The 24279-nt window shown below is 70.7% G+C and overlaps 3 protein-coding genes across 13 annotated transcripts; 1 reads left to right on the top strand and 2 right to left on the bottom strand.

Moving 5' to 3' along the window:
* Window positions 1-1244: 1244 nt before the first annotated feature.
* Window positions 1245-5664, bottom strand: RFNG (RFNG O-fucosylpeptide 3-beta-N-acetylglucosaminyltransferase). 3 transcript variants are annotated; one of them, XR_011383310.1, is made up of 8 exons: window positions 5362-5664; window positions 3297-3345; window positions 3011-3113; window positions 2782-2935; window positions 2480-2568; window positions 2137-2345; window positions 1838-1923; window positions 1245-1763 (listed from the first exon to the last, which is right to left on the bottom strand). XR_011383310.1 is itself a non-coding variant. In XM_070060123.1 (8 exons), the coding sequence occupies exons 1-8, from the start codon at window positions 5611-5613 to the stop codon at window positions 1682-1684; spliced, it is 951 nt and encodes a 316-aa protein (XP_069916224.1). In that variant the 5' UTR covers window positions 5614-5662; the 3' UTR covers window positions 1245-1681. The 3 variants fall into 3 exon arrangements, 2 of the variants coding, with proteins under 2 accessions (XP_069916224.1, XP_069916223.1); XM_070060123.1 differs by having other exon boundaries at window positions 2180-2345; window positions 3041-3113; window positions 5362-5662; XM_070060122.1 differs by having other exon boundaries at window positions 2180-2345; window positions 5362-5660.
* Window positions 5661-9182, top strand: GPS1 (G protein pathway suppressor 1). Of its 8 annotated transcripts, none has more exons than XM_070060113.1 (14): window positions 5663-5794; window positions 5923-6126; window positions 6394-6486; window positions 6576-6757; window positions 6854-7154; window positions 7228-7305; window positions 7439-7496; window positions 7675-7760; window positions 7871-7965; window positions 8120-8225; window positions 8328-8408; window positions 8478-8615; window positions 8712-8846; window positions 8914-9182. In XM_070060113.1, the coding sequence occupies exons 1-14, from the start codon at window positions 5762-5764 to the stop codon at window positions 8986-8988; spliced, it is 1665 nt and encodes a 554-aa protein (XP_069916214.1). In that variant the 5' UTR covers window positions 5663-5761; the 3' UTR covers window positions 8989-9182. The 8 variants fall into 8 exon arrangements, with proteins under 8 accessions (XP_069916218.1, XP_069916217.1, XP_069916214.1 ...); XM_070060111.1 differs by having other exon boundaries at window positions 5665-5794; window positions 7436-7496; XM_070060119.1 differs by having other exon boundaries at window positions 5669-5794; window positions 6042-6126; window positions 7436-7496.
* Window positions 9183-9332: 150 nt separating this feature from the next.
* DUS1L (dihydrouridine synthase 1 like) lies at window positions 9333-14877 on the bottom strand. 2 transcript variants are annotated; one of them, XM_070060121.1, is made up of 14 exons: window positions 14721-14877; window positions 13865-14111; window positions 13566-13674; window positions 13284-13334; window positions 12887-12999; window positions 11941-12023; window positions 11476-11579; window positions 11220-11364; window positions 11036-11132; window positions 10877-10965; window positions 10462-10607; window positions 10009-10046; window positions 9760-9835; window positions 9333-9677 (listed from the first exon to the last, which is right to left on the bottom strand). In XM_070060121.1, exons 2-14 carry the CDS (start codon window positions 14099-14101, stop codon window positions 9538-9540), a joined length of 1428 nt encoding a protein of 475 aa, XP_069916222.1. In that variant the 5' UTR covers window positions 14102-14111; window positions 14721-14877; the 3' UTR covers window positions 9333-9537. The 2 variants fall into 2 exon arrangements, with proteins under 2 accessions (XP_069916222.1, XP_069916221.1); XM_070060120.1 differs by having other exon boundaries at window positions 13865-14264; window positions 14721-14862.
* Window positions 14878-24279: the final 9402 nt, after the last annotated feature.

Genomic DNA, 24279 nt, shown 5'->3' with positions numbered 1-24279 from the left:
CTTGGGCTGGTGACCCAGGTGCCAGTCAAGGCTGGAAACTCACCGGCGCTCGGGGCACGCCTCCTGAGTGGCCCTGCACTGGCACCCAGGGGGAAGGGTCAGCTCCAGCCCCGGCGGCGGGGCGGGCTGAGGAAGGGGAGACCCGAGACCCCTGCCGGTGCGCACGACACCCGAGGGGAGAGCACCTGCTAGTGCGCACTCAGGTGTGTGCTCACGCGGGGCCGGAGCCCAGGCCCGGGGGGGGGGCCCTCACAGGGCATTGAGAGGACACGGAACCCCATGTCAGCATGGACCAAGCACCCGCAAGCCACACGCCCACCGGGCTGGGAGGCAGACGTGGGGCAACTTCTGGGAGCCGGAAACCCCGCGCCCCTGCCCCCCCCAGCGGAGCCCAGACTACTCCTTCTCCAACTGGGGGGGGGGGGCGTGCCCCGAGGTGTATCTGATCCCTGGCCAGCCTGATCACGACAGTGGGGTCACATCCTGGTAAAGCCCCCGTACCCTGGACAAGCTGCAAGCAGGGGCGGTGAGCCACCTGCCTGCCGTGGGCACGCTCAGCCACACGGGGGTCCGCTGTGGCCCCCACTGCTGCCTCAGCTCCGCATCACTTCCTGCCTGTCTGCCATCAGGAAGTCAAAAATCCTGACTCAGTGGGGAGGGGGGGCGCTGTGGCACGGTGGGCAAAGCCGCCACCTAGTGGGCATCCCACATGGGAACAGGTTTGAGTCCCGGCTGCTCCACTTCCGATCCACCTCCCTGCTGTGGCCTGGGAAAGCAGCGGAAGGTGACCAAGTGCTTGGGCCCTGCGCCCGCGTGGGGCACTCAGAAGCGGCTCCGGGCTCCTGGCTTCAGATGGGCACAGCTCCGCCACTGTGGCCATTTGCTGAGTACACCAGAGCGGAAGACTCGCTCTCTCTCGCTCTCTTTCTGCCTCTCTGTAACTCTGCCTTTCAAATAAAAAGTTCTAACTCAGGGACAGTGTCCACAGTGACACGGGTGTCCACAGTCATGCACACCCCCGCCGGCACACGTGTGCACATGTAGGTGTGCCCCTGGGTACACACCCATACACGCACATGCACACGCCTGCTGACACAGGCCCAGCTCTCAGGAGCACGGCCGGGGACAAGGCTGTCACCCCGCGTCCCGTGCAGCAGCCCCCGCCTCACAGTGAGGTGGGCTCCGGGCTCGGTGGGCGGAGCTGGGAGGGCAGGGGCGTGGCAGGGCTCAGACACAGACGGGAGCCAGCGGCAACGGGACGGGTTTACTTGCTCATTGCTATGGTGCGGGGCGGGGACGGGGAGCCGGCTCCCTCCCACGGCCCCGGGGGGCTCCAGGCCAGGGCTGGGCGGGTCTGCTCCGAGCGAGGCTCAGCCCGGGGACCCCAAGCAGGAGGCGGGGAGGGGAGCGCAGAGCAGAGGAGGCCGAGTCCCGGGGTGAGGCGGAGGAGGTGCCGGGCCCCACGAGGCGGGGGACAGCTGCCCAGCAGCCTGAGTCTGACGGGGTGAGGGGCGGCACGGAGCCGGGACAGCCCCCGGGTGCCCAGAAGCCCTGTCGTCTCGGGGGTCACAGCGCCCAGCGCCCGGCTGTCCTTGCTCTCCCGAGAGCGGCTCTGGGGGTCTGCAGGGCACACCCGCCTGGTGCTGTGGCCGTGGGTGCTCCCCAGGCCAGGGGTCGCGGGTCATCGAGGGACGAGGCCGCCCTGGCTCTGCACAGGACACCAGTCCGTGTCCGGGTAGAGGAGGCAGTGGACTGACCGGAATCTGGCAAGAGAGGGAAAGGGTCAGGGGTGGGCGTGGGGGTGGGGAGCTGGCCGGGGGCCCCACTGCCCACTCACCTCGTGGGGTCCTGCTGCAGGCTGAAGCCCCCGGCCACGTTCACCACGTTCTGTGGGTTCTCAGGACCCCCGTAGCTCAAGGTGACCTGGAGGGCACACAGGCGGACGGCCCTGCCTCAGTCTCCCGCTGGGGGTCCCGGCACCACCGCCTGCCCGTGCAGCACGAGGGTGGAGGGGCCCGGGGTGGGCGCTGAAGCGGGGGCGTGGGAGCCGGGAACCTTGCCCCTCCCTGGTGCCACTCGTCACACCAGGCCCGGCCCCCCGCCCCCGTTCAGGAGAGCACCCCCGGGCGTCCACACCTGGGCTCGCCCCCGTGTCCAGCCAGCGAGGGGCCCTGCGCACCTGCCGCAGTAGGGCGTTGGCGGGCAGCCTGCGCAGGTTCTCCAGGTGGGAGTGGAAGAGGGGGCTGTGGGTGAGGCGGGCACCCAGCAGCCCCTCCACGATGTAGCCCACGGTGCAGTCGTCCGGCAGCCGCACCTGCTCCGCGGTGCTCATGAAGCCGCCCAGGCTGAGGAAGGGGCCGGTCAGCGCCCTGCCGGCCTCGGCGCCCCCCCAGGGCCTTCCAGCTGGGGGAGGGGCCGAGCAGCGCCCTGCCGGCCTTGGCACCCCCAGGGGTCCCCCAGCTGGGGGAGGGGCACTCACCTGGCCCAGGGGCTCATCTTGAGGGCCAGGCCCCTGCTGAGACAGAACCCAGCTCCTCCAGTAGCAAACCAGAACTTGACCGTGGTTACCTGGAGACCAGGAAGCCAGTCAGGGGTGCCCAGGGTGGGGCAGGCCGCCCTCCACTCTCCCCGCCCCCGGGGTACCCCGCCCTTGCCGGGGTTCTAGAGCTGGGCTGGGCCCCTCTGCAACCTCCTCACGCCGCCGGCGGCCAGCCCGGCTGGAGCGGCGGGGCAAACCCTGGCTGCCCGGTGCCCAGGGTCCGGTGTGCGGCTGGCACTCACGGTTCCGCCGCCTTGGACCCTCTCGGTGGCCTCGATGGGGTGGTCCAGGCTGGGTCGCCCCAGGTAGACGTCCTGGCTGGGGGAGAAGTTGGAGAGCAGGCGCAGCAGGCGCTCCAGGTTCACGTAGTTGTCATCATCCACGTGGCAGAACCACCTGGGGACGCGGGCGGGGCGTGAGGGCCCGGCTCTGCCCTGGAGACCCCCGCCCGCTCCGCCGCGCCCCGCCTACTTGCGCCCCGACTCCATGAACTTGTCGTACTCCACCGACATCTTGCAGCACAGGGCCTGGCGGGTGCGCACGGCCGAGCAGTTGGTGTTGATGACCTGGTCGCCTGTCAACGGCAGAGTTGGGGACCAAGGGGCCCTGCAGCCCGGGACGGCCCGCCCAGGGGGACGGGAGGGGCTCCCCTGGGGCAGCGACCCCCGCCTGGAGTCCAGCCCGGGCGAGGCGCGGAGCGCGAGGGCAGCTGGCAGGGGGGACCCGGGCGCGGGGCGGGGCGACCTGTCCCGCTCACCTCCCTGCAGCTGGAGCGCGGGGTCATCCCCGTCCGTGAAGATGAAAGTCTGCGGGGAGACAGGCGTGAGGCGCGCGGGCAGGGCCCCGACCCCCGGACCCCGCCCCTCGGCGCGCGGGCAGGGCCCCGACCCCCGGACCCCCGGACCCCGCCCCTCGGCCCGCGGGCAGGGCCCCGACCCCCGGACCCCGCCCCTCGGCCCGCGGGCAGGGCCCCGACCCCCAGACCCCCGGACCCCGCCCCTCGGCCCGCGGGCAGGGCCCCGACCCCCGGACCCCGCCCCTCGGCCCGCGGGCAGGGCCCCGACCCCCGGACCCCGCCCCTCGGCCCGCGGGCAGGGCCCCGACCCCCAGACCCCCGGACCCCGCCCCTCGGCCCGCGGGCAGGGCCCCGACCCCCGGACCCCGCCCCTCGGCCCGCGGGCAGGGCCCCGGACCCCCAGACCCCCGGACCCCGCCCCTCGGCCCGCGGGCAGGGCCCCGACCCCCGGACCCCGCCCCTCGGCCCGCGAGCAGGGCCCCCGACCCCCGGACCCCCGGACCCCGCCCCTCGGCCCGCGGGCAGGGCCCCGGACCCCCGGACCCCGCCCCTCGGCCCGCGGGCAGGGCCCCGACCCCCGGACCCCGCCCCTCGGCCCGCGGGCAGGGCCCCGACCCCCGGACCCCGCCCCTCGGCCCGCGGGCAGGGCCCCGACCCCCGGACCCCGCCCCTCGGCCCGCGGGCAGGGCCCCGACCCCCGGACCCCGCCCCTCGGCCCGCGGGCAGGGCCCCGGACCCCCAGACCCCCGGACCCCGCCCCTCGGCCCGCGGGCAGGGCCCCGACCCCCGGACCCCCGGACCCCGCCCCTCGGCCCGCGGGCAGGGCCCCGACCCCCGGACCCCGCCCCTCGGCCCGCGGGCAGGGCCCCGACCCCCGGACCCCGCCCCTCGGCCCGCGGGCAGGGCCCTGGACCCCCGGACCCCGCCCCTCGGCCCGCGGGCAGGGCCCCGGACCCCCGGACCCCGCCCCTCGGCCCGCGGGCAGGGCCCCGGACCCCGCCCCTCGGCCCGCGGGCAGGGCCCCGGACCCCCAGACCCCCGGACCCCGCCCCTCGGCCCGCGGGCAGGGCCCCGACCCCCGGACCCCGCCCCTCGGCCCGCGGGCAGGGCCCCGGACCCCCAGACCCCCGGACCCCGCCCCTCGGCCCGCGGGCAGGGCCCCAGACCCCCGGACCCCCGGACCCCGCCCCTCGGCCCGCGAGCAGGGCCCCGACCCCCGGACCCCGCCCCTCGGCCCGCGGGCAGGGCCCTGGACCCCCGGACCCCGCCCCTCAGCCCGCGGGCAGGGCCCCGGACCCCCAGACCCCCGGACCCCGCCCCTCGGCCCGCGAGCAGGGCCCCGGACCCCCGGACCCCGCCCCTCGGCCCGCGGGCAGGGCCCCGGACCCCCAGACCCCCGGACCCCGCCCCTCGGCCCGCGAGCAGGGCCCCGGACCCCCGGACCCCGCCCCTCGGCCCGCGGGCAGGGCCCCGACCCCCGGACCCCGCCCCTCGGCCCGCGGGCAGGGCCCCGGACCCCCAGACCCCCGGACCCCGCCCCTCGGCCCGCGGGCAGGGCCCCGACCCCCGGACCCCGCCCCTCGGCCCGCGAGCAGGGCCCCCGACCCCCGGACCCCCGGACCCCGCCCCTCGGCCCGCGGGCAGGGCCCCGGACCCCCGGACCCCGCCCCTCGGCCCGCGGGCAGGGCCCCGACCCCCGGACCCCGCCCCTCGGCCCGCGGGCAGGGCCCCGACCCCCGGACCCCGCCCCTCGGCCCGCGGGCAGGGCCCCGACCCCCGGACCCCGCCCCTCGGCCCGCGGGCAGGGCCCCGGACCCCCGGACCCCGCCCCTCGGCCCGCGGGCAGGGCCCCGACCCCCGGACCCCGCCCCTCGGCCCGCGGGCAGGGCCCCGGACCCCCAGACCCCCGGACCCCGCCCCTCGGCCCGCGGGCAGGGCCCCGACCCCCGGACCCCGCCCCTCGGCCCGCGGGCAGGGCCCCAGACCCCCGGACCCCGCCCCTCGGCCCGCGGGGTGGGGGGCCCACCTGCCGGCGGGCGCGGGAGATCCAGGTGTGCAGCAGCAGCTGCAGGCGCGGAGCGTGGTTTCTGCGGGTGGTCTTGACGGCGATGAAGACGTCCTCGGGCCGCAGGCGGGGCGCGACGCGCCGGGCGGCGGGGGTCGGGGCCCGGTCCGGGGCGGGCGCGCGGGGCAGCGGCAGCGGCAGCAGCAGCAGGGCGGCCAGGGCGGCGGCCAGCGCGACGCAGCCCCGGCACAGCGCCCCCCGCGCGCGGCTCATGCGGCCGCCCCGACGACCCCGGACGCCGGGCGCCAGCGGGCGGCGGCTCCTTTAAGAGGCGCGGCGGCCCCGCCCCGCGCGCGCCCCGGAAGCGGACGCGCGCCGTGCCCCGGAAGTGGACGGCGCGCCGCGGCGGGGTGGGTGGAAGATGCCGCTGCCGGTTCAGGTGTTTAACCTGCAGGTAACGAGCCGCGGCCGCGCCGGGCCGCCGCCGCCGGGGCCTCCGCGGGCGGCGAGCGCGCGCGCGCCGCCGGGGCCGGGGTCGCGCGGGGCCCGGCCGCCCGCCGCTAACGCTCTTTCTCCCCCCAGCAGCCAGCCAGCTCTGTGTCAGGGTCGGGGGGTGCAGAGGGTCAGGCCAGCATGAGGGATAGTTCGGCCCCCAGCTCGGCCTCCTCGTCAGTGACAGATCTGTGCTGCGCCCCTCGCAGCAGTAGGTCAGACCTCTTCCTGCCGGGCACGGCCGGGGACTTCAGCCTGAGCGCCAGCCTGTCGGCCTGTTCGCTGCTCTACGAGGTACCTGCAGGAGAGGGGCCCCGGCCGGAGACCCCGGCCCCGCGGCCCGGCGCGCTCAGGGCCCCCCGGGCCTCCCCCACCCGCGGTGTCTGCCGCGGCGGCCCGTACGACCGGGCAGGGGGGCTCTGCTCCCGAGTCTGCTGTGAGTGGGCAGCGGCTGGGAGGGCGCACTCGGGGCCCCGCACCCCGTCCTGCCCGGCAGACGCGGGGCGGGCGGAGCGGAGCCCCCGGGGCCGCAGGTGCCAAGGTGCCCGGCCCGTGTTGCAGGGGGCGGTGGAGCCCATGCAGATCGACGTGGACCCGCAGGAGGACCCGCAGAACGCACCCGATGTCAACTACGTGGTGGAGAACCCCACCCTGGTACGCCCCCGCCCGCGGCGGCGCCCCTGGGCCCTGGCGCCCCTGGGCTCTGTCCACGGCCGCCTCACGCCCTCGCCCGCCCCTCGCAGGACCTGGAGCAGTACGCGGCCAGCTACAGCGGCCTGATGCGCATCGAGCGGCTGCAGTTCATCGCGGACCACTGCCCCCCGCTGCGCGTGGAGGCCCTCAAGATGGCCCTGTCCTTCGTGCAGAGGACCTTCAACGTGGACATGTACGAGGAGATCCACCGGAAGCTCTCGGAGGCCACCAGGTGCGCCGGCCCCTCCCGCGCTGCTGCCCGCCCCCAGCACGCCCCTCCCCCACCCGCGGGGGTCTGAGGCGCGCCCTCCGCCCCCGCCGCCCCCAGGGAGCTGCAGACCGCGCCCGACGCCGTCCCCGAGTGCGGCGTGGAGCCCCCGGCGCTGGACACGGCCTGGGTGGAGGCCACGCGGAAGAAGGCCCTGCTGAAGCTGGAGAAGCTGGACACGGACCTCAAGAACTACAAGGGCAACTCCATCAAGGAGAGCATCCGGCGCGGCCACGACGACCTGGGCGACCACTACCTGGACTGCGGCGACCTCAGCAACGCCCTCAAGTGCTACTCGCGGGCGCGCGACTACTGCACCAGCGCCAAGCACGTCATCAACATGTGTCTCAACGTCATCAAGGTAGCCCCGGGCCGGGCAGCGCGGGCGGCCGCAGGCCGCACCCCGGCTCCAGTGACCCGCCCCTCGCCCACAGGTCAGCGTCTACCTGCAGAACTGGTCCCACGTGCTGAGCTACGTCAGCAAGGCCGAGTCCACCCCGGAGATCGCCGAGGTGCGGCCCCGGGCCCCGGCCGCTCGGGCTCCCCCGCGTCCGCTGCGCCCCCTCGGGCTGGGGCTGGGGGGACGAGGGCAACGGGGAGGGGGGGGCCGCTGGCCTCACGCCTGTGGCCTCCCCCCTGCAGCAGCGTGGGGAGCGCGACAGCCAGACGCAGGCCATCCTCACCAAGCTCAAGTGTGCCGCAGGTGAGGCGCCGACGGGCGCACCCGGCTCCCCGGTGCGGAACCCAGCGTGCGGCCCCCACCAGCCTTCATCCTGCGGCCTGGGCGTCAGGCGGGTGGGCAGCGGCTGTTCCGCAGTAGCTGGACCTGCTCCCCCAAACGCTGGTGCAGCTCCCGCAGTCCGCCGTGTCCCCTCCCGTAGGCCTGGCCGAGCTGGCCGCGCGCAAGTACAAGCAGGCGGCCAAGTGCTTCCTGCTGGCCTCCTTCGACCACTGCGACTTCCCCGAGGTGAGGGCCGTGTGGAGTGGGCTGGCGGGAGGGTCGCCCCCGAACAGGGCTGGGGCCTCAGCTCGGGTTCCACCGCTGGCCGGCCCTCCAGTGTCCCCCCCACCCCTCAGCTGCTGTCCCCTAGCAACGTGGCCATCTACGGCGGGCTGTGCGCCTTGGCCACCTTTGACCGGCAGGAGCTGCAGCGCAATGTCATCTCCAGCAGGTGGGCGGGGGCGGCCGGGGGAGGGGTGGGGGGGTGGGGGCCGGGCGGCGCTGGCCGGGGGGGGGGGGGGGGCCGGGCGGCGCTGGCCGGGGTGGGGGGGGGCCGGGCGGCGCTGGCCGCGGCAGGGCAGGCCCTGAGCAGGCCGCCTCTGCAGCTCCTTCAAGTTGTTCTTGGAGCTGGAGCCGCAGGTGAGAGACATCATCTTCAAGTTCTACGAGTCCAAGTACGCCTCGTGCCTCAAGATGCTGGATGAGATGAAGGTGGGGGCTGCGCGGGGGGGGGGGGGGGCCGGAGCCGCTCCCGGGAGGGCTCCTCACCGGCTCTCCTCCCCGGGAGGGCTCCTCACCGGCTCTCCTCCCCAGGACAACCTGCTCTTGGACATGTACCTGGCCCCCCACGTCAGGACCCTGTACACCCAGATCCGCAACCGCGCCCTCATCCAGGTGAGTGGGGGAGAGGCCGGGCTGGGTGTGCGGCCCCCGCGGCCGCGGCTGACGCCCTGTGGCGCGCAGTATTTCAGCCCCTACGTGTCGGCCGACATGCACAAGATGGCCACGGCCTTCAACACCACGGTGGCCGCCCTGGAGGACGAGCTGACGCAGCTCATCCTGGAGGGCCTCATCAACGCGCGCATCGACTCACACAGCAAGGTAGTGGGGGGCCGGGGGGGCCAGGGCTGCCGGGGGCCGGTACCAGGGTGGCCGTGGCCGGGCTGCCGGGACCCCACTGAGCCCGGGCCCGTGCAGATCCTGTACGCCCGGGACGTGGACCAGCGCAGCACCACCTTCGAGAAGTCCCTGCTGATGGGCAAGGAGTTCCAGCGCCGGGCCAAAGCCATGATCCTGCGGGCGGCCGTGCTGCGCAACCAGATCCACGTGAAGGTAGAGGCGTGGGCTGCCGGGGTGGGCAGCCCCGCCGGCCCCCGCTGAGCCCCTCTCTCCCCTGCAGTCCCCTCCCAGGGAAGGGAGCCAGGGGGAGCTGACTCCGGCCAACAGCCAGTCCCGGATGAGCACCAACATGTGAGGGCGGCCTGCACGCTCCCGCGCCCTCCCCTGGACCGCGCCCTCGGGGGGCGGGGGACGGCTCCGGCCACTGGATCCTGCCTCTCAGCCCCCCACCCCACGCTGTGCCCCTGCGGCTCAGGGCCCCGCCCCACAGCTCCCCTCCCGCCCGCACATGCCTTGGGCTGTTGAAGTCATTAAAGGAGCAGACGCTGACCTGGCCCTGGGCTCTCCTTCCTCGGGGAGGCTCTGGCCACCCCGTCCCCGGGCGCTCAGGGGGCCTCTGAGGGGAGGCAGGGGCGGGGCCGAGCCCCTCGCCGAGAGGGGGCCTCCCTGGTCTGGGTGCGGCTGTCCACTCTGCACGCGTCTCTGAAATCGTTTATTGTTCACTGAACACGCACGTCGCGAGGACAGGGCAGGTCCAGCCTGGGCTCTGTCCCTGGTGCGGGCCAGGGGAGGCCGTCGGCCCGCCCTCCCGTGCGCGGAGCGGGAGGTTCCCTGAGAGGCGTTTCCTTAGGAAAGATGTGTCCAGGCTTCAACGACAGTCCAGGGCAGGGCTCCTGCCGGCCCCTCAGGCCAGCGCACTGCCCACGACTTCGGAGAGGCCACCTGGCGCTCCAGGCCCTGCCTGCTGGGGCTCCTGCAGCCCGGGCTGGGCCGCTTTCCAGGCCAGAGACTTCTCCAGTTTGGTCTTAAAAAGCAGTCCGTGACCTGGCACAGGGGCGAGGGTGGAACAGGTCAGGGGCCGAGGGGCTGCCGCCTGCTGGGGCCGAGGGGCTGGCGGCGGCCTCACCTGGGCAGTCCGCCGTCTCTCTGAAGGCTCGCTTCTTGCAGCAGCTGCGGCACAGGTTGAACACGCACCTGTTGCCCTGGGCACGGGAAAGCCAGCGAGTCTGACCGACAGCCTCCCAGCCGGGGCAGCCGCCGCCCCCCCCCGCCTAGACTCTGGGCCCCCCAGGGCTGGGCAGGGCTGCCGTGAGGCCACGTGGGACAGCCACAGGGGCCTGGGCAGGCCTGGGCGTGTGCGCCAGGACGCACTCACCTTTGGGTTCCCACACTGGTCACACTTGGCGTATTTTGCTAGAAAAGAAGAGAGGCTGGCTGGCTGCGGGGCCCAAGGCGCCCATGCCTGGAGGCTCACGGAGAGCAGACGGACGGGCCGTGCTCCTCTCCTTGAGCCAGGGATGGGCAGGACGTGGTGGGCAGTCCTGCAGGGAGGCGGGCACGGCCTGGGGACTCCACGTCCTCCCCCCCCCCCCCCACCGGCGGCTGAGGGGCCGCGTGGCAGCTGGGGGCACAGGGGAGGGTGTCCGGCTCTGCCTGCTGCCTTGTGCCACCTTGCCGTCGAGGCGCCACTCTGGGGTCTCGCCGGGCTGTGTGCTCCAGGAGGCGGGGACAGCCCCAGGGTGACCCGAGCCCTGGCCGGCGGCTGCTGCAGTGCCGCCCCCCACGCAGGGCCCAGGGTAAACCGAGGGTGCCCCCCCGCGGGCCTCACGTTTCAGGGAGGGGTCGAAGGTCTTGCGGGGGTTCTTCAGCTGCTTCTTCTGCTTGTTCTTGGACAGGGCGTCCGAGCCGCCCTCCTCCTCCTCCAGGGCCCGCTTGCTGCGGGCCCCGTGGCCCTCCTTGCTCCCGTCCTGGGGCCTGAGGGGAGCCGCGTGGTGAGAGGGGGCCCCGCCCTCAGGCCAGCAGAGGCCCAGCGTCAGCCACCCAGCCCTAGGAGAGCCGGGTCTCACCTCCCGGAACCCAGAGGCTGAGGGCTGGGGGCGGGGAAGGATCCCATGGAGTCAGGTCCACTGAGGGCCGCACAGCGGCCTGCACACAGGCGGCGCCCTGGGAGAGGGGTGGCCTGGGCGACTCGGGCGCGGCAGCTGTGGGCACAGGGCGGGCAGCCCGACCGCTCCGACGCTTACCCTGGCCGGACGTAGGGCTGGCAGATCCAGTGGAAGAAAGGCAGGGCCCCGGCCGGCTTCGCGCCCTCCCCTTGCCTGGACATGTCCTCCTGCAGAGGCAAGGCCCGGTCACTCCCCGGCCCCTCCGGGGAGGCCAGGCCCCGCCGCCCTGGCACCTGCCTGGCAGCGCAGCTTCAACTCCCGGCTCACGGCGGCGACGCCCTCCAGAGTCTTCGCTTTGGCCAGCTCCTCTCGGAGTGCCTGGTGCACCTGCAGCCTGAGGCAGCGCCCGTCACATGGCGCTGGGCCCGGCGCCCCGGGGGTCTGCCCCGCCAGGCCCCCCAGCGTGGCCCCGGGCACTCACGTGTGGTGCCACAGCTTGAAGAGGTGGGCTCGGACGTAGGAGAGCGGGCAGGGGTGCTGCCGCACGATGTCCAGGTACTCCTCGGCCAGCTCCCACACCACAGGGCTCCGGCCCTCGAACAGCGCCGGGTTGTGCAGGTTGCCCTCTGCGGGAAGAGTCGGGTGGGGGAGGGAGGGGCGGCTCACGGGGCTGCGGGCACACAGCGCATGCGCAGGGGGGGTCCCCGGCGGCTGAGCGCGGCAGGGGAGGGGCCCACCTGCGCTCATGACGCCCTGGGCGCCGGTGTCCTGGAGGCAGCGCTCCACGTCCTGCAAGCTCCGGATGTTCCCGTTGGCAAACACAGGGATGGTCACGGCCTTGCTGCGGGCGGAGCAGGACCCTTCAGCCCCAGCACCGCCGGCCCCCGCCCGGCCCGCCCTGGTCATGGCGCCCCACGGGACTTAGGACTGCCCCCGGCTCCCCACTCACCGCACAGCCCCGATCCCCGCCTCCCCGCACACCGCACAGCCCCGATGGGGCCCCGCCTCCCCACCCACCACACAGCCCCCATGCGGCCCCGCCTCCCCACCCACCGCACAGCCCCGATCCCCGCCTCCCCACCCACCGCACAGCCCCGCCCCCATGTGGCCCCGCCTCCCCACCCACCGCACAGCCCCGCCCCCATGTGGCCCCGCCTCCCCACTCACCGCACAGCCCCCATGCGGCCCGCCTCCCCACTCACCGCACAGCCCGGATGTGCTCCCAGGACGCCGCACCCGACAGGGGCCCCTTCTGCTCCTTGGTGCGTCCGTGCACTGCCAGCAGCTAGGGCAGACCCACACCCGGCTCAGCCCCGCTGTCCCCAGAGCCCCCAGCCCAACCCCAGGGGCCTCTCCCTGGGTTCCTCAGCTCCCCACGCCTGGCTCTGTGCTCCTGCCAGGGCCCTGGCACCCAGTTAGGCGCCTGCAGGCTGCCCGGGGCCCACCCGACCCTCTGGCTCCTTCAAGGGCCGGTCTCTCGGGGCACGACCCCGGGGGGGAGCGCCAGCCTGAGCCCCGCTGCTCCGCTTCCCCTCCGGCTCTCCGCCAGTGCACCTGGGGAGGCAGCCGGTGGTGGCCCACGTGCGTGGTCCCTGGATAGAGTTCCTGGCTCTTGGCTTTGGCCTGGCCTAGCCCTGTCTGTCTTGGCCGTATGGGGAGTGAGCCCCTGGATGGAAGACGTCTCTGTCACTCTCTCAAATAAAAAATAAATCAAAAAAAAAAAAATTTAAAGAAAAAGGAGGCAGTCTTCCGGGCCAGGAAGTGGTGGGCGTGGAGTCCCCATGGCTCCAGGCCGACCCGACCGTGGAGGGCGGTGGCTGGCGGCCCCTCCAGACGCGAGGCAGGCAGCACGAAGTGCGCAGGACACCACCGGGGACGGCCCTCGGAGGCCCTGGGGACAGGCGGGGACCGCGGGGACCGCGGTGACCCTGGTGACCCCGGTGACCCCGCGGACGGCACTCCAAGGGCAGCCTGTTTCAGAACAGCCTGCTCGGCGGCAGGGCCGGGTCACCAGGCCCAGGAGGGGCCGCTGGCCCAGGAGCTGGTGGCCAGCGTGGGGTCTGAGTGGGCACAGAGCTGCAGCCGCTCCGTGGGGGGGGCACCGAGCGCGTCAGGCAGCCTGAGGGGCAGGACCCGCCCGGCGCTCACCTGGCAGCCAGCCTTCTCCAGCATCTGGGCGTACCTCACCGTCTTGTCAACCTCCGGGAAGACGCGGATTTTGCACGTGACGGGGACAGAGAGCTTCTCGTGGGCCAGCAGAACTGCGGAGGAGACGGCTCCTGCAGACTGCAGCCCCCGCCCCCGCGGCGCCTCCCAGACGGCGGCGGAGACCCCTGGCTCCGTCCCCAGGCGCTGCCGCAGCCCTGCTCTCTGGTCCTGGGGCAGCCACCCCCCATCAGAAGGGGACCCAGGACATGCCCTCCTGAACCCCAGCCAGGCAGCCACTGCCTGCCCCCGCCCCCCCCCCCCCCGTCCCTCAGGCTCCTCCACCTCAGCGGCCGACGCCGGCCCACGCCGGCCCACGCGGCAGCTCGGGCCCACTCACTCATCCTCTGGAGCAGGTCCCACTCCTCCTGCAGGAAGGCGCCGTAATGACCTGCAAGGCACAGCCCTACTAGCGCCCGGTGCGGGCCTGCAGCTGGGCCGTGTGGCAAGCGCCGGCCCCCACCCGGAGTCGCTGGTGAGGGCAGGGGGAGCCCCAGGGGCCCAAGCAGGGGCTTTACGCGCCCCACACGGCCAGGACTGCCCAGCTCCCCACAGGCTCCGAGGGGCACGTCGCGGAACAAGGACCGCCCAGCGGCAGGGCCCAGGCCTGCCCAGCACCTGCCTCTCTTGGCTATCATCTGGGGGCAGCCCAGGTTCAGGTCGATGGCGTCACAGTAGTCCTGAGCCAGGAGAGCCGCCTGGACAAACACTTCCGGGTCGTTGGCACAGAACTGCAGGAGACGCAGGAATCACCCACGAGGTGAGCGAGGCCGCCTGAGGGGACCCGCTGTGACCCGCTGGGCTGCGGTCGCACGCGGCAACACGGACGCACGACGAAGCCAGAGGCGCAGGCCCGCGGCTCCGTCCGGCCACAGCGCACGAGCTCGCCCCCCCCCCCGCGTCCCAGCAGCCCCTGCCCACCTGCACGATGAGGGGCCGGTCCTCTGGGCACACCTCGCAGTACAGGTTCTCCCTGCGGTAGTTGGCATCCCGCACGAAGACCTGGGCGTGCAGCATGGGCGTGTAGCACAGGTGCGCCCCGTGGCGGCGGCTCAGCAGCCTCCAGGCCAGCTCGCTCTGGTCCACCATCGGGGCCACCACGTGCCGCGCCCCGCCCAGGGTGCGGCTCCAGAACTCCCAGCCCTGCAGCTTGGGCATCGTGTCCGCGCTGAGGGGCAGAGGACTGGGCTCAGACAGGCCAGAGGACGCGCCGCTGCGGCGGGATCGCTGTCGGTCACACGCCTGCCCAGGGCGGGCGCAGGCTGGAGGCCGGACCCAGGCCGCCACCGTCCGGGGAGAGCCCAGACGCCCGGCGGGACAGCTGTGAAAAGCCAATGCAGTCGGCACCTGCGCAGGCAGGTGCCCCTAAAGCGACGTCGCAGCTCCGGGCCAGGGCAGTGCGGGCCACCCCAGAGGCGGCGCCCGGCCCGGTGCCCAGAGGGCCCACTCAGCCCAGCGCCCTGCCCTCCCCGGGCAGCGGCGAGCAGCGAAGGACCCGGGGTGTCCACCGCTCTCCCGCCGGCCCCGGTCACGGACCGAGAGAGGCTCGCCGTCCACACCTTCTAAGCAAGTTCAAGGTTTCACAACGGGCCAAGCGCCCGGCCACCGGCGCGCCTCTGAGGCTGAAGATACAGGTGCGGGCGGCCCCGGCCCCGCAGCCGCGTCCGGCGGGGGTCCGGGCCCGGCCCCGCCCGCAGCCCGCAGCCCCTCCAGGCTCGCCACGACCCCCGCCAGGCGCCAGCCCCGCACCGCCGGCCGCCCGGGCCCCGCGCCTCACCTGGCCGGCGCAGCCGGGGCCTGGGACTCCCGCCCGGCCGCCGCCGCCGCCGCTCCGCGCCCGGGGCCGCCTCCCGCCGCCGGCCGCCGCCGGGCCCAGGGCTCCGCGCGCCCGCCGGAAGGTGCGCTTCCGGGGCGGTCCGGGCGGCCGGCGGTGCGGCGGGAAAGGCGTCCCCCGGAAACGGCGCCCGGCGCCGAGGGGCCCGCGCGAGCCCGCGGCCGCGCCGAGCAGGGGGCGCCTGAGAGGCCTCGCGCGGCGTCCGTGGAGCCCGGCCGGCGCCTCAGCCCCCGGCGGGCGGGCGGGCGAGAGGGGCCGGGGTCTTCCGCGCGCAGAGCTCGCTCAGTCTGCGTGACTGGCCGGGAGGGAGACCCTCCCGCGCCGCGGCCCCACGCGGCCCCGTGACTGCGAACGCTGCGCGGGGCGGGGGCGCCGTGGGAACGGGCGCGGGAGACGCTGTGGTGGTCGCGCGGCCCGCAGCCCGGATGCGCAGATTCAGGCTCGGGGCGCCCCACTTCCCACGCGGCTCCCTGTCCCCGCGTGGGAGACCCGGAAGGCGCAGGCCCGCACTGCCCGCGCGGCCACGGGGAGTGAACCAGCGGGTGGGAGATGCCTCTCCTCCCCTCTTCCTCACTCTGAATTCAACGAAATGAGTCTTTAAAAATAATAATTATGCAGTGGTCCCAAACTTTGCGAATTCGACATTAATTTACACATCAGTGAATAGCAGGTGCAGCTGTCCCGCCCACGGGCGGCTCCTCAGGGCGGGGACCACGGGGGGGGGGGGGACACAGGGGTTTCACATTCCAGCGGGGCTTCCCTGGGTATGGGTGAGGGCCTCTCACTCCCCCCACCCACCCCGGCTGTGGAATTCCCGAGAGCAGGGCTGGCTTCCTCATTCCACGGAATCCCGGTCCTCGTTCTCTGTGGCCCTTCGTTCTCAAAGGCTTACAAGACCACACGTCAAAGACCAAGAAATGAAGGTATTTCCAGGCAAACAGACTTGGAGAGAGTGTCGCTAGCAGGTCACGCCTAACACGGAAGGAAGTCTCTGTAACAGGAAGTGGCGTCGGAAGGGGGGCGTGCCGGAGCCCCCGCTGGCGGGGGCTGTGCACTGAGGGGCCGGCCGTGACCTCTGGGTCCGGTGTCCACGGCGCGTCCCTCTGACCTGTGGCCATCCCTCTCCTGGGAGACCTGTTGGTGCTGCCAGATGCCCTGCTGGCGCGGCACGGCGGGGAAGCCACTGCCGGCCACTCTGACGTCCCATGCGGGTGCCCCACTTCCCACCCAGCTCTCTGCTGTGGCCTGGGAGAGCAGTGGGGGACGGTGCAAGTCCTTGGGCCCCTGTGCCCGCATGGGACACCTGGAAGAAGCCCCAGGGGCAGGGGAAAGGAGAGGGAGAGGAAGGGGGGAGGGGGAGGGAACAGGTCCTGTTAGGCGGGAAGTCAGGAATGAGCTTACGTGTGTGTGACATAAAGGCATCTGTAACTGCACCTCAGTCATCCTGACAGTGTTCCAGGGGCAGCCCAGTGGTCGCATCCTGCCCTGCCCCCTCCTACCCGATAACCTGCCAGGTGGGGGCCCCGCCCTTCTGCCTGACAAATCTCCCACAATCTCCCAGGTGCAGCCCAGTATCTGCATCTCAAACACCCTGCTCCGATCCCTCTGAACCCAGGACGGCACCAGCTAGGCTTCCTCCGGTCTGATACCTTCAGGGGAAAACTCAGATAGGAGCTTCTTAGTATTTACAGCCATAAAGTCCTTTGTTTCAGGAGGAGCTGTGTGAAGACAGAGACCCACCTCCTTAACCCCCCCCCCCCTCAACCGGACTGTGCGCTCAGCCCTCTGCCTCTCTGCTGAGCCGCCCGCCTGGTCTGGCCAGGTGTGATCTCTCCTCTCAACATGTAACCTCCACCCACCCCCGCCAGTCTCTCCCCATCCGTGCTTACGGATGTCCCTGCCCTAATAAACCTTGCTATTTTACCTCCCACTACTCTCTGTCTCACGCCTGAATTCTTTCTTGCGCCAAGCAAGAACCCTGCAATTTCTCCGGTAACAGTCCTGTTAAACCTTAGCCGGGCAGGCGGGCGGGGGCGGAGCTGACACCTGTGGTTGGGCCATGCGGGCACCTGGCCTCTTGCAATGGTGGCTGGGCCCAGAGCCCAGGATGGGCTGGGCGTAGATGGCGCCACAGATAAGACTGTGCCATTCTACTAACACGGGGCACTGTGACGCGGGTGCAGGAGTCCCAGCAGGCGCCGTAACTGCCCGTCACACTGCCCCCGAGGAGCCGGCCTCTCTTCATCCAAAGTGCTCTTCCAGCTGACAAGCCAGCAAGAGGGGCTTTTAAGGAAGGGTAGGGGCCGGCGCTGTGGCCTAGCGGGTAAAGTCGCCCCTGCAGCGCCCACACCCCCTGTGGGGGACGGTTCAAGGCCCGGCTGCTCCTCTTCCAATCCAGCTCTGCCATGGCCTGGGAAAGCAGCAGACGATGCCCAAGTCCTTGGGCCCCTGCACCCGCGTGGGAGACCTGAAGGAAGCCCCTGGCTCCTGGCTTCAGATCAGCACAGCTCCGGCCAGGGTGGCCATCTGGGGAGTGACCCAGCAGATGGAAGATCTCTCTGTCTCTCCCTCTCACTGTCTGCAGCTCTACCTCTCAAATAAATAAATAAAATCTTAAAAAAAAAAAAAAAAAAAAGCAGAGGGGCCAGCACTCAAGCCACACAGCTTAACTCACCCCACCCCACAGCACGGGCCGGGTCTCCCCACAGCACGGGCCGGGCCTCCCCACAGCGCGGGCCGGGGGCCTCCCCACAGCACGGGCCGGGTCTCCCCACAGCACGGGCCGGGGGCCTCCCCACAGCACGGGCCGGGTCTCCCCACAGCACGGGCCGGGGGCCTCCCCACAGCACGGGCCGGGTCTCCCCACAGCACGGGCCGGGGGCCTCCCCACAGCACGGGCCGGGCCTCCCCACAGCACGGGCCGGGGGCCTCCCCACAGCACGGGCCGGGCCTCCCCACAGCACGGGCCGGGCCTCCCCACAGCACGGGCCGGGTCTCCCCACAGCACGGGCCGGGGGCCTCCCCACAGCACGGGCCGGGTCTCCCCACAGCACGGGCCGGGGGCCTGCTTCCTTGGACTACGTGATAATCTCTTCGCTTCTTTTTTTTTTTAAGATTTATTTGAAAGAGTTAGAAGAGGCGGGGCTAGGGCAGAGAGAAAGTGAGCTTCCATCCACTGGTCACGCCCCCGATGGCCACACCGGCCAGGGCTGGGCCAGGCTGAAGCCCGGAGCTTTCCCGGGCCGTTAGCAGGGAGCTGGATGGGAAGAGAAGCAGCCAGGACGGGAAGGGGGCGGTGTGGGTGCCGGGAAGCAGGGGGGAGGGGGCGGTGTGGGTGCCGGGAAGCAGGGGGGAGCGGGGCCGTGTGGGTGCCGGGAAGCAGGGGGAAGATGGCGGTGTGGGTGCCGGGAAGCAGGGGGGAGGGGGCGGTGTGGGTGCCGGGAAGCAGGGGGAAGATGGCGGTGTGGGTGCCGGGAAGCAGGGGGAAGATGGCGGTGTGGGTGCCCGCGCTGCAGGCGGCGGCTTTACCGTCTCTTCCTTCTGCCTAGCACGTGCGGCCCCCGGGTGCAGCAGCCAGCGGCGTGGTGGGGGCGCCCCCAATTGTCTGCTTCTCTCTCCTGTTTTGTGCTCCTCCCTTCCTCGGTCAAGGAGGATAGAAGGCCCCGTCCGCTGAGCCAAGGTCGTGTGCTGGCTGCTCGGCCGCCCGCGTTCTCCTGCTGTTTGGTCACTGTGCTCTGAGGCTTCCCGAGCCTGTGGGAGCTCCGGGTGGGCCGTGACCCTGCGTGCTTCAGCTTCCTGTGCCCTGGACAGAGGACAGCCCCGCGGCCAGCTGCTCGGCCACCTGCAGCGCTTCCGTCTGGCACTGATTAGGCTGAAGTACATCTCGTAGGGACGCTGGTTCCAGTCCCGGCTGCTCCACTTCCGATCCGGCTCCCCGCTGTGGCCTGGGAAAGCAGAGGAAGATGGGACAAGGCCTGGGCTCCTGCACCCGCGTGGGAGACCAGGGGAAGCTCCTCGCTCCTGGCTTCCGGTCGGCTCAGCTCCAGCCGTCGCCGCCATTTGGGGAGTGAAGCAACAGATGGAAGACCTCTCTCTCTCCCCCTCTCTCTCCCCTCTCTCCCTCTCTCTCTCTCTCCCTCTCTCTCTCTGCCTCTGCCTCTGCTTCTCTGTAACTGCCTTTCAAATAAATAAGTAAATCCTTTAAAAAAATTTGAGGAAAACAAATTTTGCGTATTCCATCCGAACAGACTGAGGGACGGAGTGCCGCTTCCTGCCCCCCCGCCCCCGCCCCCGGGGCCTGCACGGAGCCGCCTTCAGCCTTGACCTCCGCCCTGGCCCAGGCGTGCTCTCGGCCCTCATTTATCTGGAAGCATCTTTATTTCGCTCTAGTTTGTGAAGACTATTTTTCCGGATGAAGAATTCAAGTTTGGCCCTTTATGCCCCTTGATAAATCACTTCCCACTACAGGACCGGTGCTGTGTGGTTCCACGGGTACGCGCGTCGGGCGCCGGCGGGAGCCACTCGCGGGCCGGCCGGTGCTGCCGTCTGATGGGCCTGGCGTGGCTGGACCGCTGTGTCCCGGCTACGGTGTCTCGCGTCTGGGAGCTGGTGTTTCCAGGGCCCGGGGACGCGTCCAGACAGCATTTCAGCGGGCGTATCTTGCCCCCACCACGCAGCCCCCCCGACCTGCTCATGGCCGAGGATGCGGGGGGGTGGGCTGGGGAGGCCTGGCTGTCCCCAGGGAGCCTCCTGGGCACTGCTTCAGGGCGAGGCCGCCGCCCCCCCCCGCCGGCACTGGGGGGCTGTGGTCTCAGCTTGGCCGTCGTCTCGGCCGCTCAGAACATCACACCTACACCCCAGAGCGGGAGGGACACACGTGGTGACCTGAGGCTCCCTGGAGTGGAGCTCCGCCAGGCTGAGCGGAAGGGGAGGGGCCCCGGCTCGCGCGCCCCCCAGCCTTCTCCCTCCCATGCGCCCTCACCAGAGGCCATTTCCAGAGACTTTGCACACTGAGAGGCAGGCTTCACCCGGCTCCTCACGGTCACGGTCGGGGTGCGGCTCCTCGCTGGGTGTGTCTGCGCCTGCGCCGGGTCCCACAGGAGGCAGGCGAGCCCTTCAGTCTGCCGCGGGCTCCTCTGTCATTGGCGGTGCCTTTTTTTTTTTTTTTTTTTTTTAAGATTTACTTATTTATTTGAAAGTTAGAGTTAACGGGGGGGGGGGGGAGATTGAGAGGGAGAGAGAATGTCTTCCATCCGCTGGCTCACTCCCCAGGTGGCCGCGATGGCCGGAGCTGCGCTGATCTGAAGCCAGGAGCCAGGACCTTCTTCCGGGTCTCCTGGGCAGGGGCCCAGGGACTTGTCCCATCTTCCACTGCTTTGCCAGGCCACAGCAGAGAGCTGGATCAGAAGAGGAGCAGCTGGGACTAGAACCGGCGCCCATGTGGGATGTCGACACTGCAGGCCAGGGCGTTAACCCACTGCGCCACAGTGCCGGCCCCCATCCTTATTTTTCTGAAAAAGATTTATTGATTTATTTATTTGAAAGAAGAATGAGAGAGGGGAGAGAGAGAGGTCTCCCATCTGCGGTGCACTCCTCCGTGGGCTGGGCCAGGCCAAAGCCAGGAGCTCTGACCGGTGGCAGGGGCCAGACTGTTCCATCGCCCGCTGCCTTCCCCGGAGAGTGCTGGGTCTGCAGCAGGCGGCCAGGACCGGCTCTCACTGCCCGCAGCCCGCCAGCCCCGGTGCTGCTGCAGCAGGTGCACCGGCAGGATGACTTCCAGGAAGGGGAGGCGCGTGCGGGCGGGGCGCTGAGCCCACCTGGCCCTCACGCGTCTGCCCGGCCTGGCTCAGGACTCCTGTTGCCCCGGAGCCTCCTGGGCCCGCAGCCCCCGTCTGCTCCAGGTCACCCTGGCGATTTTGTGCAGGTGGCACCACACAGTAGGCACCCACTTCCGACCTGGCGTCTCCCCGGGGATTGTTCTGAGGTCCAGCTGCGTGGTGTCGCGGGGCAGCTGTTCCGCCATCGTCCATCCGCTCAGCTGCTGCTGGAAGCCGGTTTCAGCAGAGCCGGGGTGAGCACTCGGCCCGAGTCTCTCGTGGAATCTGCCTCCGCTGCCCCGCGAGTTCCTAGGAGTGGCGTGGCCGACATACGTGCTTGGTGCCTGCCACAGTGGGGATGTCCCACAACCAGGCAGCAGCGTGGATGTGCCACGTCCTCCCCGACACGGCACGTTCTACTGACGCCTGGCTTCACTCTGGTCCTCATCGCTGCCGCGCCGTCTGCGGTTCCTGGCGCAGCAGTGCCGACGCCGCTGGGGACGCCCACGGCTTCCGCTAGAGCCACCTGGGAGGCAGCAACTGGTGGCCCAAGTGCCCGGGTCCCTGTGTCTCATGGGGGAGACCCACACGGAGTCCTGGCTCCTGGCCTTGGCGGCCCCGCCCTGGCCATCGAGGGCGGAGTGAACCAGTGGGTGGGGGGGGCGTCCGTCTGCCTCTCAGGTACAGATGACACAAGGAGTAAACACTGAGCGCCGCTACTTGTATTTCTGTTGAACTGAGGGCTCTTTATATATTCTGGATACAAATCCCGTATCAGCGTTGTGGCTTAAAGATACTTTCTACCAGGCTGTGTTTTTTTTTTTTTTCCTTGTTCTAACCTTCCTCCCCCCCCCCTTCTCTATTAAAGATTTATTTATTTATTTGAAAGTCAGGGAGAAAGTTACACACAGAGAGAAGGAGAGGCAGAGAGAGAGAGAGAGAGAGAGAGAGAGAGAGAGAGAGGTCTTCCATCCGCTGGGTCACTCCCCAGGTGGCCACAACAGCCGGAGCTGTGCTGATCCGAAGCCAGGAGCCAGGAGCTCCATCCAGGTCTCCACGTGGTGCAGGGCCCCAAGCACTGGGCCCATCCTCCACTGCCTTCCCAGGCCGTGGCAGGGAGCTGGATCGGAAGTGGAGCAGCCGGGACTGGAACCGGCGCCCAGATGGGAGGCCGGCACTGCAGGTGGAGGTTTAGCCCACTGCACCACAGCGCCGGCCCACAAAGGCGTCTTACCTGCTGGTCTACTCCCATGCCTCCCCAAATGCCCACAGAGCCTGGGCTGGGACTCCGCCCAGATCTCCCACGAGTGGCAGGGGCCCAAGTGCTTGAGCCGCCACTGCTGCCCGGCCTGCATCAGCAGGGAGTGGAGTTGGGGGGGGGGCTCAGCCCCAGGCCTCCAGCGGGAGGCGCAGGCGGGGCTGCCCGGTCTCAGAGCACGGACCCGAGTGGTAGTTCTGTCTGCGCTCCTGGGATGAACCCCCCTTGGTCTTATCCTTTTTAGAGTCTATGATCCTGGCCGGCGCCACGGCTCACTAAGCTAAGCCTCCGCCTTGCGGCGCCGGCACACCGGGTTCTAGTCCCGGTCGGGGTGCCGGATTCTGTCCTGGTTGCCCCTCTTCCAGGCCAGCTCTCTGCTGTGGCCAGGGAGTGCAGTGGAGGACGGCCCAGGTGCTTGGGCCCTGCACCCCATGGGAGACCAGGAAAAGCACCTGGCTCCTGCCTTCGGATCAGCGCAATGCGCCGGCCGCAGCGACCATTAGAAGGTGAACCAATGATAAAGGAAGACCTTTCTCTCTCTCTCTCTCTCTCTCTCTCTCACTGTCCACTCTGCCTGTCAAAAAAAAAATAATAAATAAAAAACAGTCTATGATCCTGCTTCTGGAACTTGCTTGGATGTGTGTGTGGCGTGATCCTGGCAGACGCTGAAGCCCCACACGTCGGGAGGTGCCAGTGCCGCAGCAGTGCCGGCCTTCTTCCCTGGCCACGAACCCAACTGCGTCGTCCCCACCTCCCCTGCTGCCAGGTGACCGTGTTGTAGGCAGGGTCTGGGTGGGTGACAAGCCTGGGCGGGTCGTGGGGATGCCCTGATCGGCAGCACCGGAGTCCAGGCCGGCCAGCACGCTGTTCGTGTCCGACCGAGGCAGCCCTGTGGATTGGGCCGCTCGTCAGTGGCGTCCCGGGGCGAGGGCCGGCGCGGAGGGTGGGATGGGCGGTGTCCCCAGGACCGGGTCCGGCCTGCCTTCGGCTCCGCGGAGGGTTTCTAACCCCAACGCCGTCCTCTCGCACAGGAGGCACACGTGCTGGCGACGAGCGTGAGCCAGCGTCGGGAACCCCTGCCGGGCCCGCAGCAGTGCCTGGTCTGAGCCGGCTCGGGTCCTGCCAGTGCCCACCTGGCAGGCAGCGTGACGCCTCGGGCACCGGGCCCTGCCTCCCGCGTGGGCGGCCCGGCTCCTGGCTTCAGCCCAGCCTGGCCATTATGGCCACGTGGGAGTGCCCGGCACACGGCACATCTCCCTCTCTCTGCCTTTCAAAGGAACACAGATACATAAATGCCGCAGGAGAAGCCCGATGCAGCCCCGAGACTTCCAGTTCTGTGATGAGACAGGCAGGTGACCCACAAAGCCCAGTCCCGGCTGAGGAAGGGGCTCGGGCGGGGAGCCAGCGCTGGGGTGCAGGGGAGGGTGGTGACCTAACAAAGCCCAGGTCCCGGCTGAGGAAGGGGCTCGGGAGGGGAGCCAGCGCTGGGGTGCAGGGGAGGGTGGTGACCTAACAAAGCCCAAGTCCCGGCTGAGGAAGGGGCTCGGGAGGGGAGCCAGCGCTGGGGTGCAGGGGAGGGTGGTGACCTAACAAAGCCCAGGTCCCGGCTGAGGAAGGGGCTCGGGAGGGGAGCCAGCGCTGGGGTGCAGGGGAGGGTGGTGACCTAACAAAGCCCAGGTCCCGGCTGAGGAAGGGGCTCGGGAGGGGAGCCAGCGCTGGGGTGCAGGGGAGGGTGGGCGCCAGCAAACCAGGCGCCCTGCACCGCGGCTCCGGCTCCGGGGTGGCGGCTGGGGGCCCAGGCAGGTGGCCGCTGCGGGCTCCGTCTGGTTTACCAGGAACTCTAAGGAGCTGGCTCAGCAGCTTTTTAGCAAAGAGAACTATTATGGGATGGCAAGCTGCTGTGACCGGCATGGGCCGCTGGAGGAGGCCGCTGCGGTGTGGGGTGGGGGCTTCTAGCCTACTAAGGGATTTCCCAGCTCCCCAATTAGTTGGTAAAGCTGCTCACAACATTCCCTTATTTATTTTATTTCACACATTTGAAGGGGGCCAGGCTGTGGTCAGGACAGACACCATCCAGGTCTCCCCGCGGGTGCAGGGCCCTCGGCTCAGGCCGCCGCGGTGGGGAGCGGGGCGGGAGCAGAGCGGTGCTCGCGTGGGGCCGCCGTCCCGGTGGACCCTCGTGTTTGCAGAATTCCCGCGAGGTCACTTCCGCTTTGCTGTCTCTCCTGGTTGATCTCCAGGAGTTTGGTTTCTGGGGTCTCCGTCACTGGTTTCCACGAAGGAGAACCTTCCTTCCTCTGCTTGCTTTGGATTTTATTTGCTCTTCTTTTTTCTTAAACTTTTTTTTTTGTTTTGAGGTTTATTTATTTGAAAGGGAAAAAGAGAGGGAGCGGGAGAGGTGGGCCAGGCCAAAGCCAGGAGCTCCATC

This window comes from Oryctolagus cuniculus, chromosome 17 (genome assembly GCF_964237555.1).
Source record: "Oryctolagus cuniculus chromosome 17, mOryCun1.1, whole genome shotgun sequence".
Taxonomy (NCBI): domain Eukaryota; kingdom Metazoa; phylum Chordata; class Mammalia; order Lagomorpha; family Leporidae; genus Oryctolagus; species Oryctolagus cuniculus.
The sequence above is the reverse complement of the archived record's forward strand: the minus strand, read 5'-3'. Positions and strand labels throughout refer to the sequence as shown.

Excerpts from the sequence above, each read along its gene's own strand:
- GPS1 (XM_070060111.1), top strand. The coding sequence starts at position 5,762 with ATGCCGCTGCCGGTTCAGGTGTTTAACCTGCAG. Across the intron at positions 7,155-7,227 it reads TGTGTCTCAACGTCATCAAG|GTCAGCGTCTACCTGCAGAA; the intron begins GTAGCCCCGGGC and ends CCTCGCCCACAG. Across the intron at positions 8,409-8,477 it reads GCAACCGCGCCCTCATCCAG|TATTTCAGCCCCTACGTGTC; the intron begins GTGAGTGGGGGA and ends TGTGGCGCGCAG.
- DUS1L (XM_070060121.1), bottom strand. The coding sequence starts at position 14,101 with ATGCCCAAGCTGCAGGGCTGGGAGTTCTGGAGCCGCACCCTGGGCGGG. Across the intron at positions 13,675-13,864 it reads ACCGGCCCCTCATCGTGCAG|TTCTGTGCCAACGACCCGGA; the intron begins GTGGGCAGGGGC and ends CGTCTCCTGCAG. Across the intron at positions 9,678-9,759 it reads AGAGACGGCGGACTGCCCAG|GTCACGGACTGCTTTTTAAG; the intron begins GTGAGGCCGCCG and ends CCCCTGTGCCAG.
- RFNG (XM_070060122.1), bottom strand. The coding sequence starts at position 5,613 with ATGAGCCGCGCGCGGGGGGCGCTGTGCCGGGGCTGCGTCGCGCTGGCC. Across the intron at positions 2,936-3,010 it reads TTCATGGAGTCGGGGCGCAA|GTGGTTCTGCCACGTGGATG; the intron begins GTAGGCGGGGCG and ends CCGCGTCCCCAG. Across the intron at positions 2,569-2,781 it reads GGGTCCAAGGCGGCGGAACC|GTAACCACGGTCAAGTTCTG; the intron begins GTGAGTGCCAGC and ends CCTGGTCTCCAG.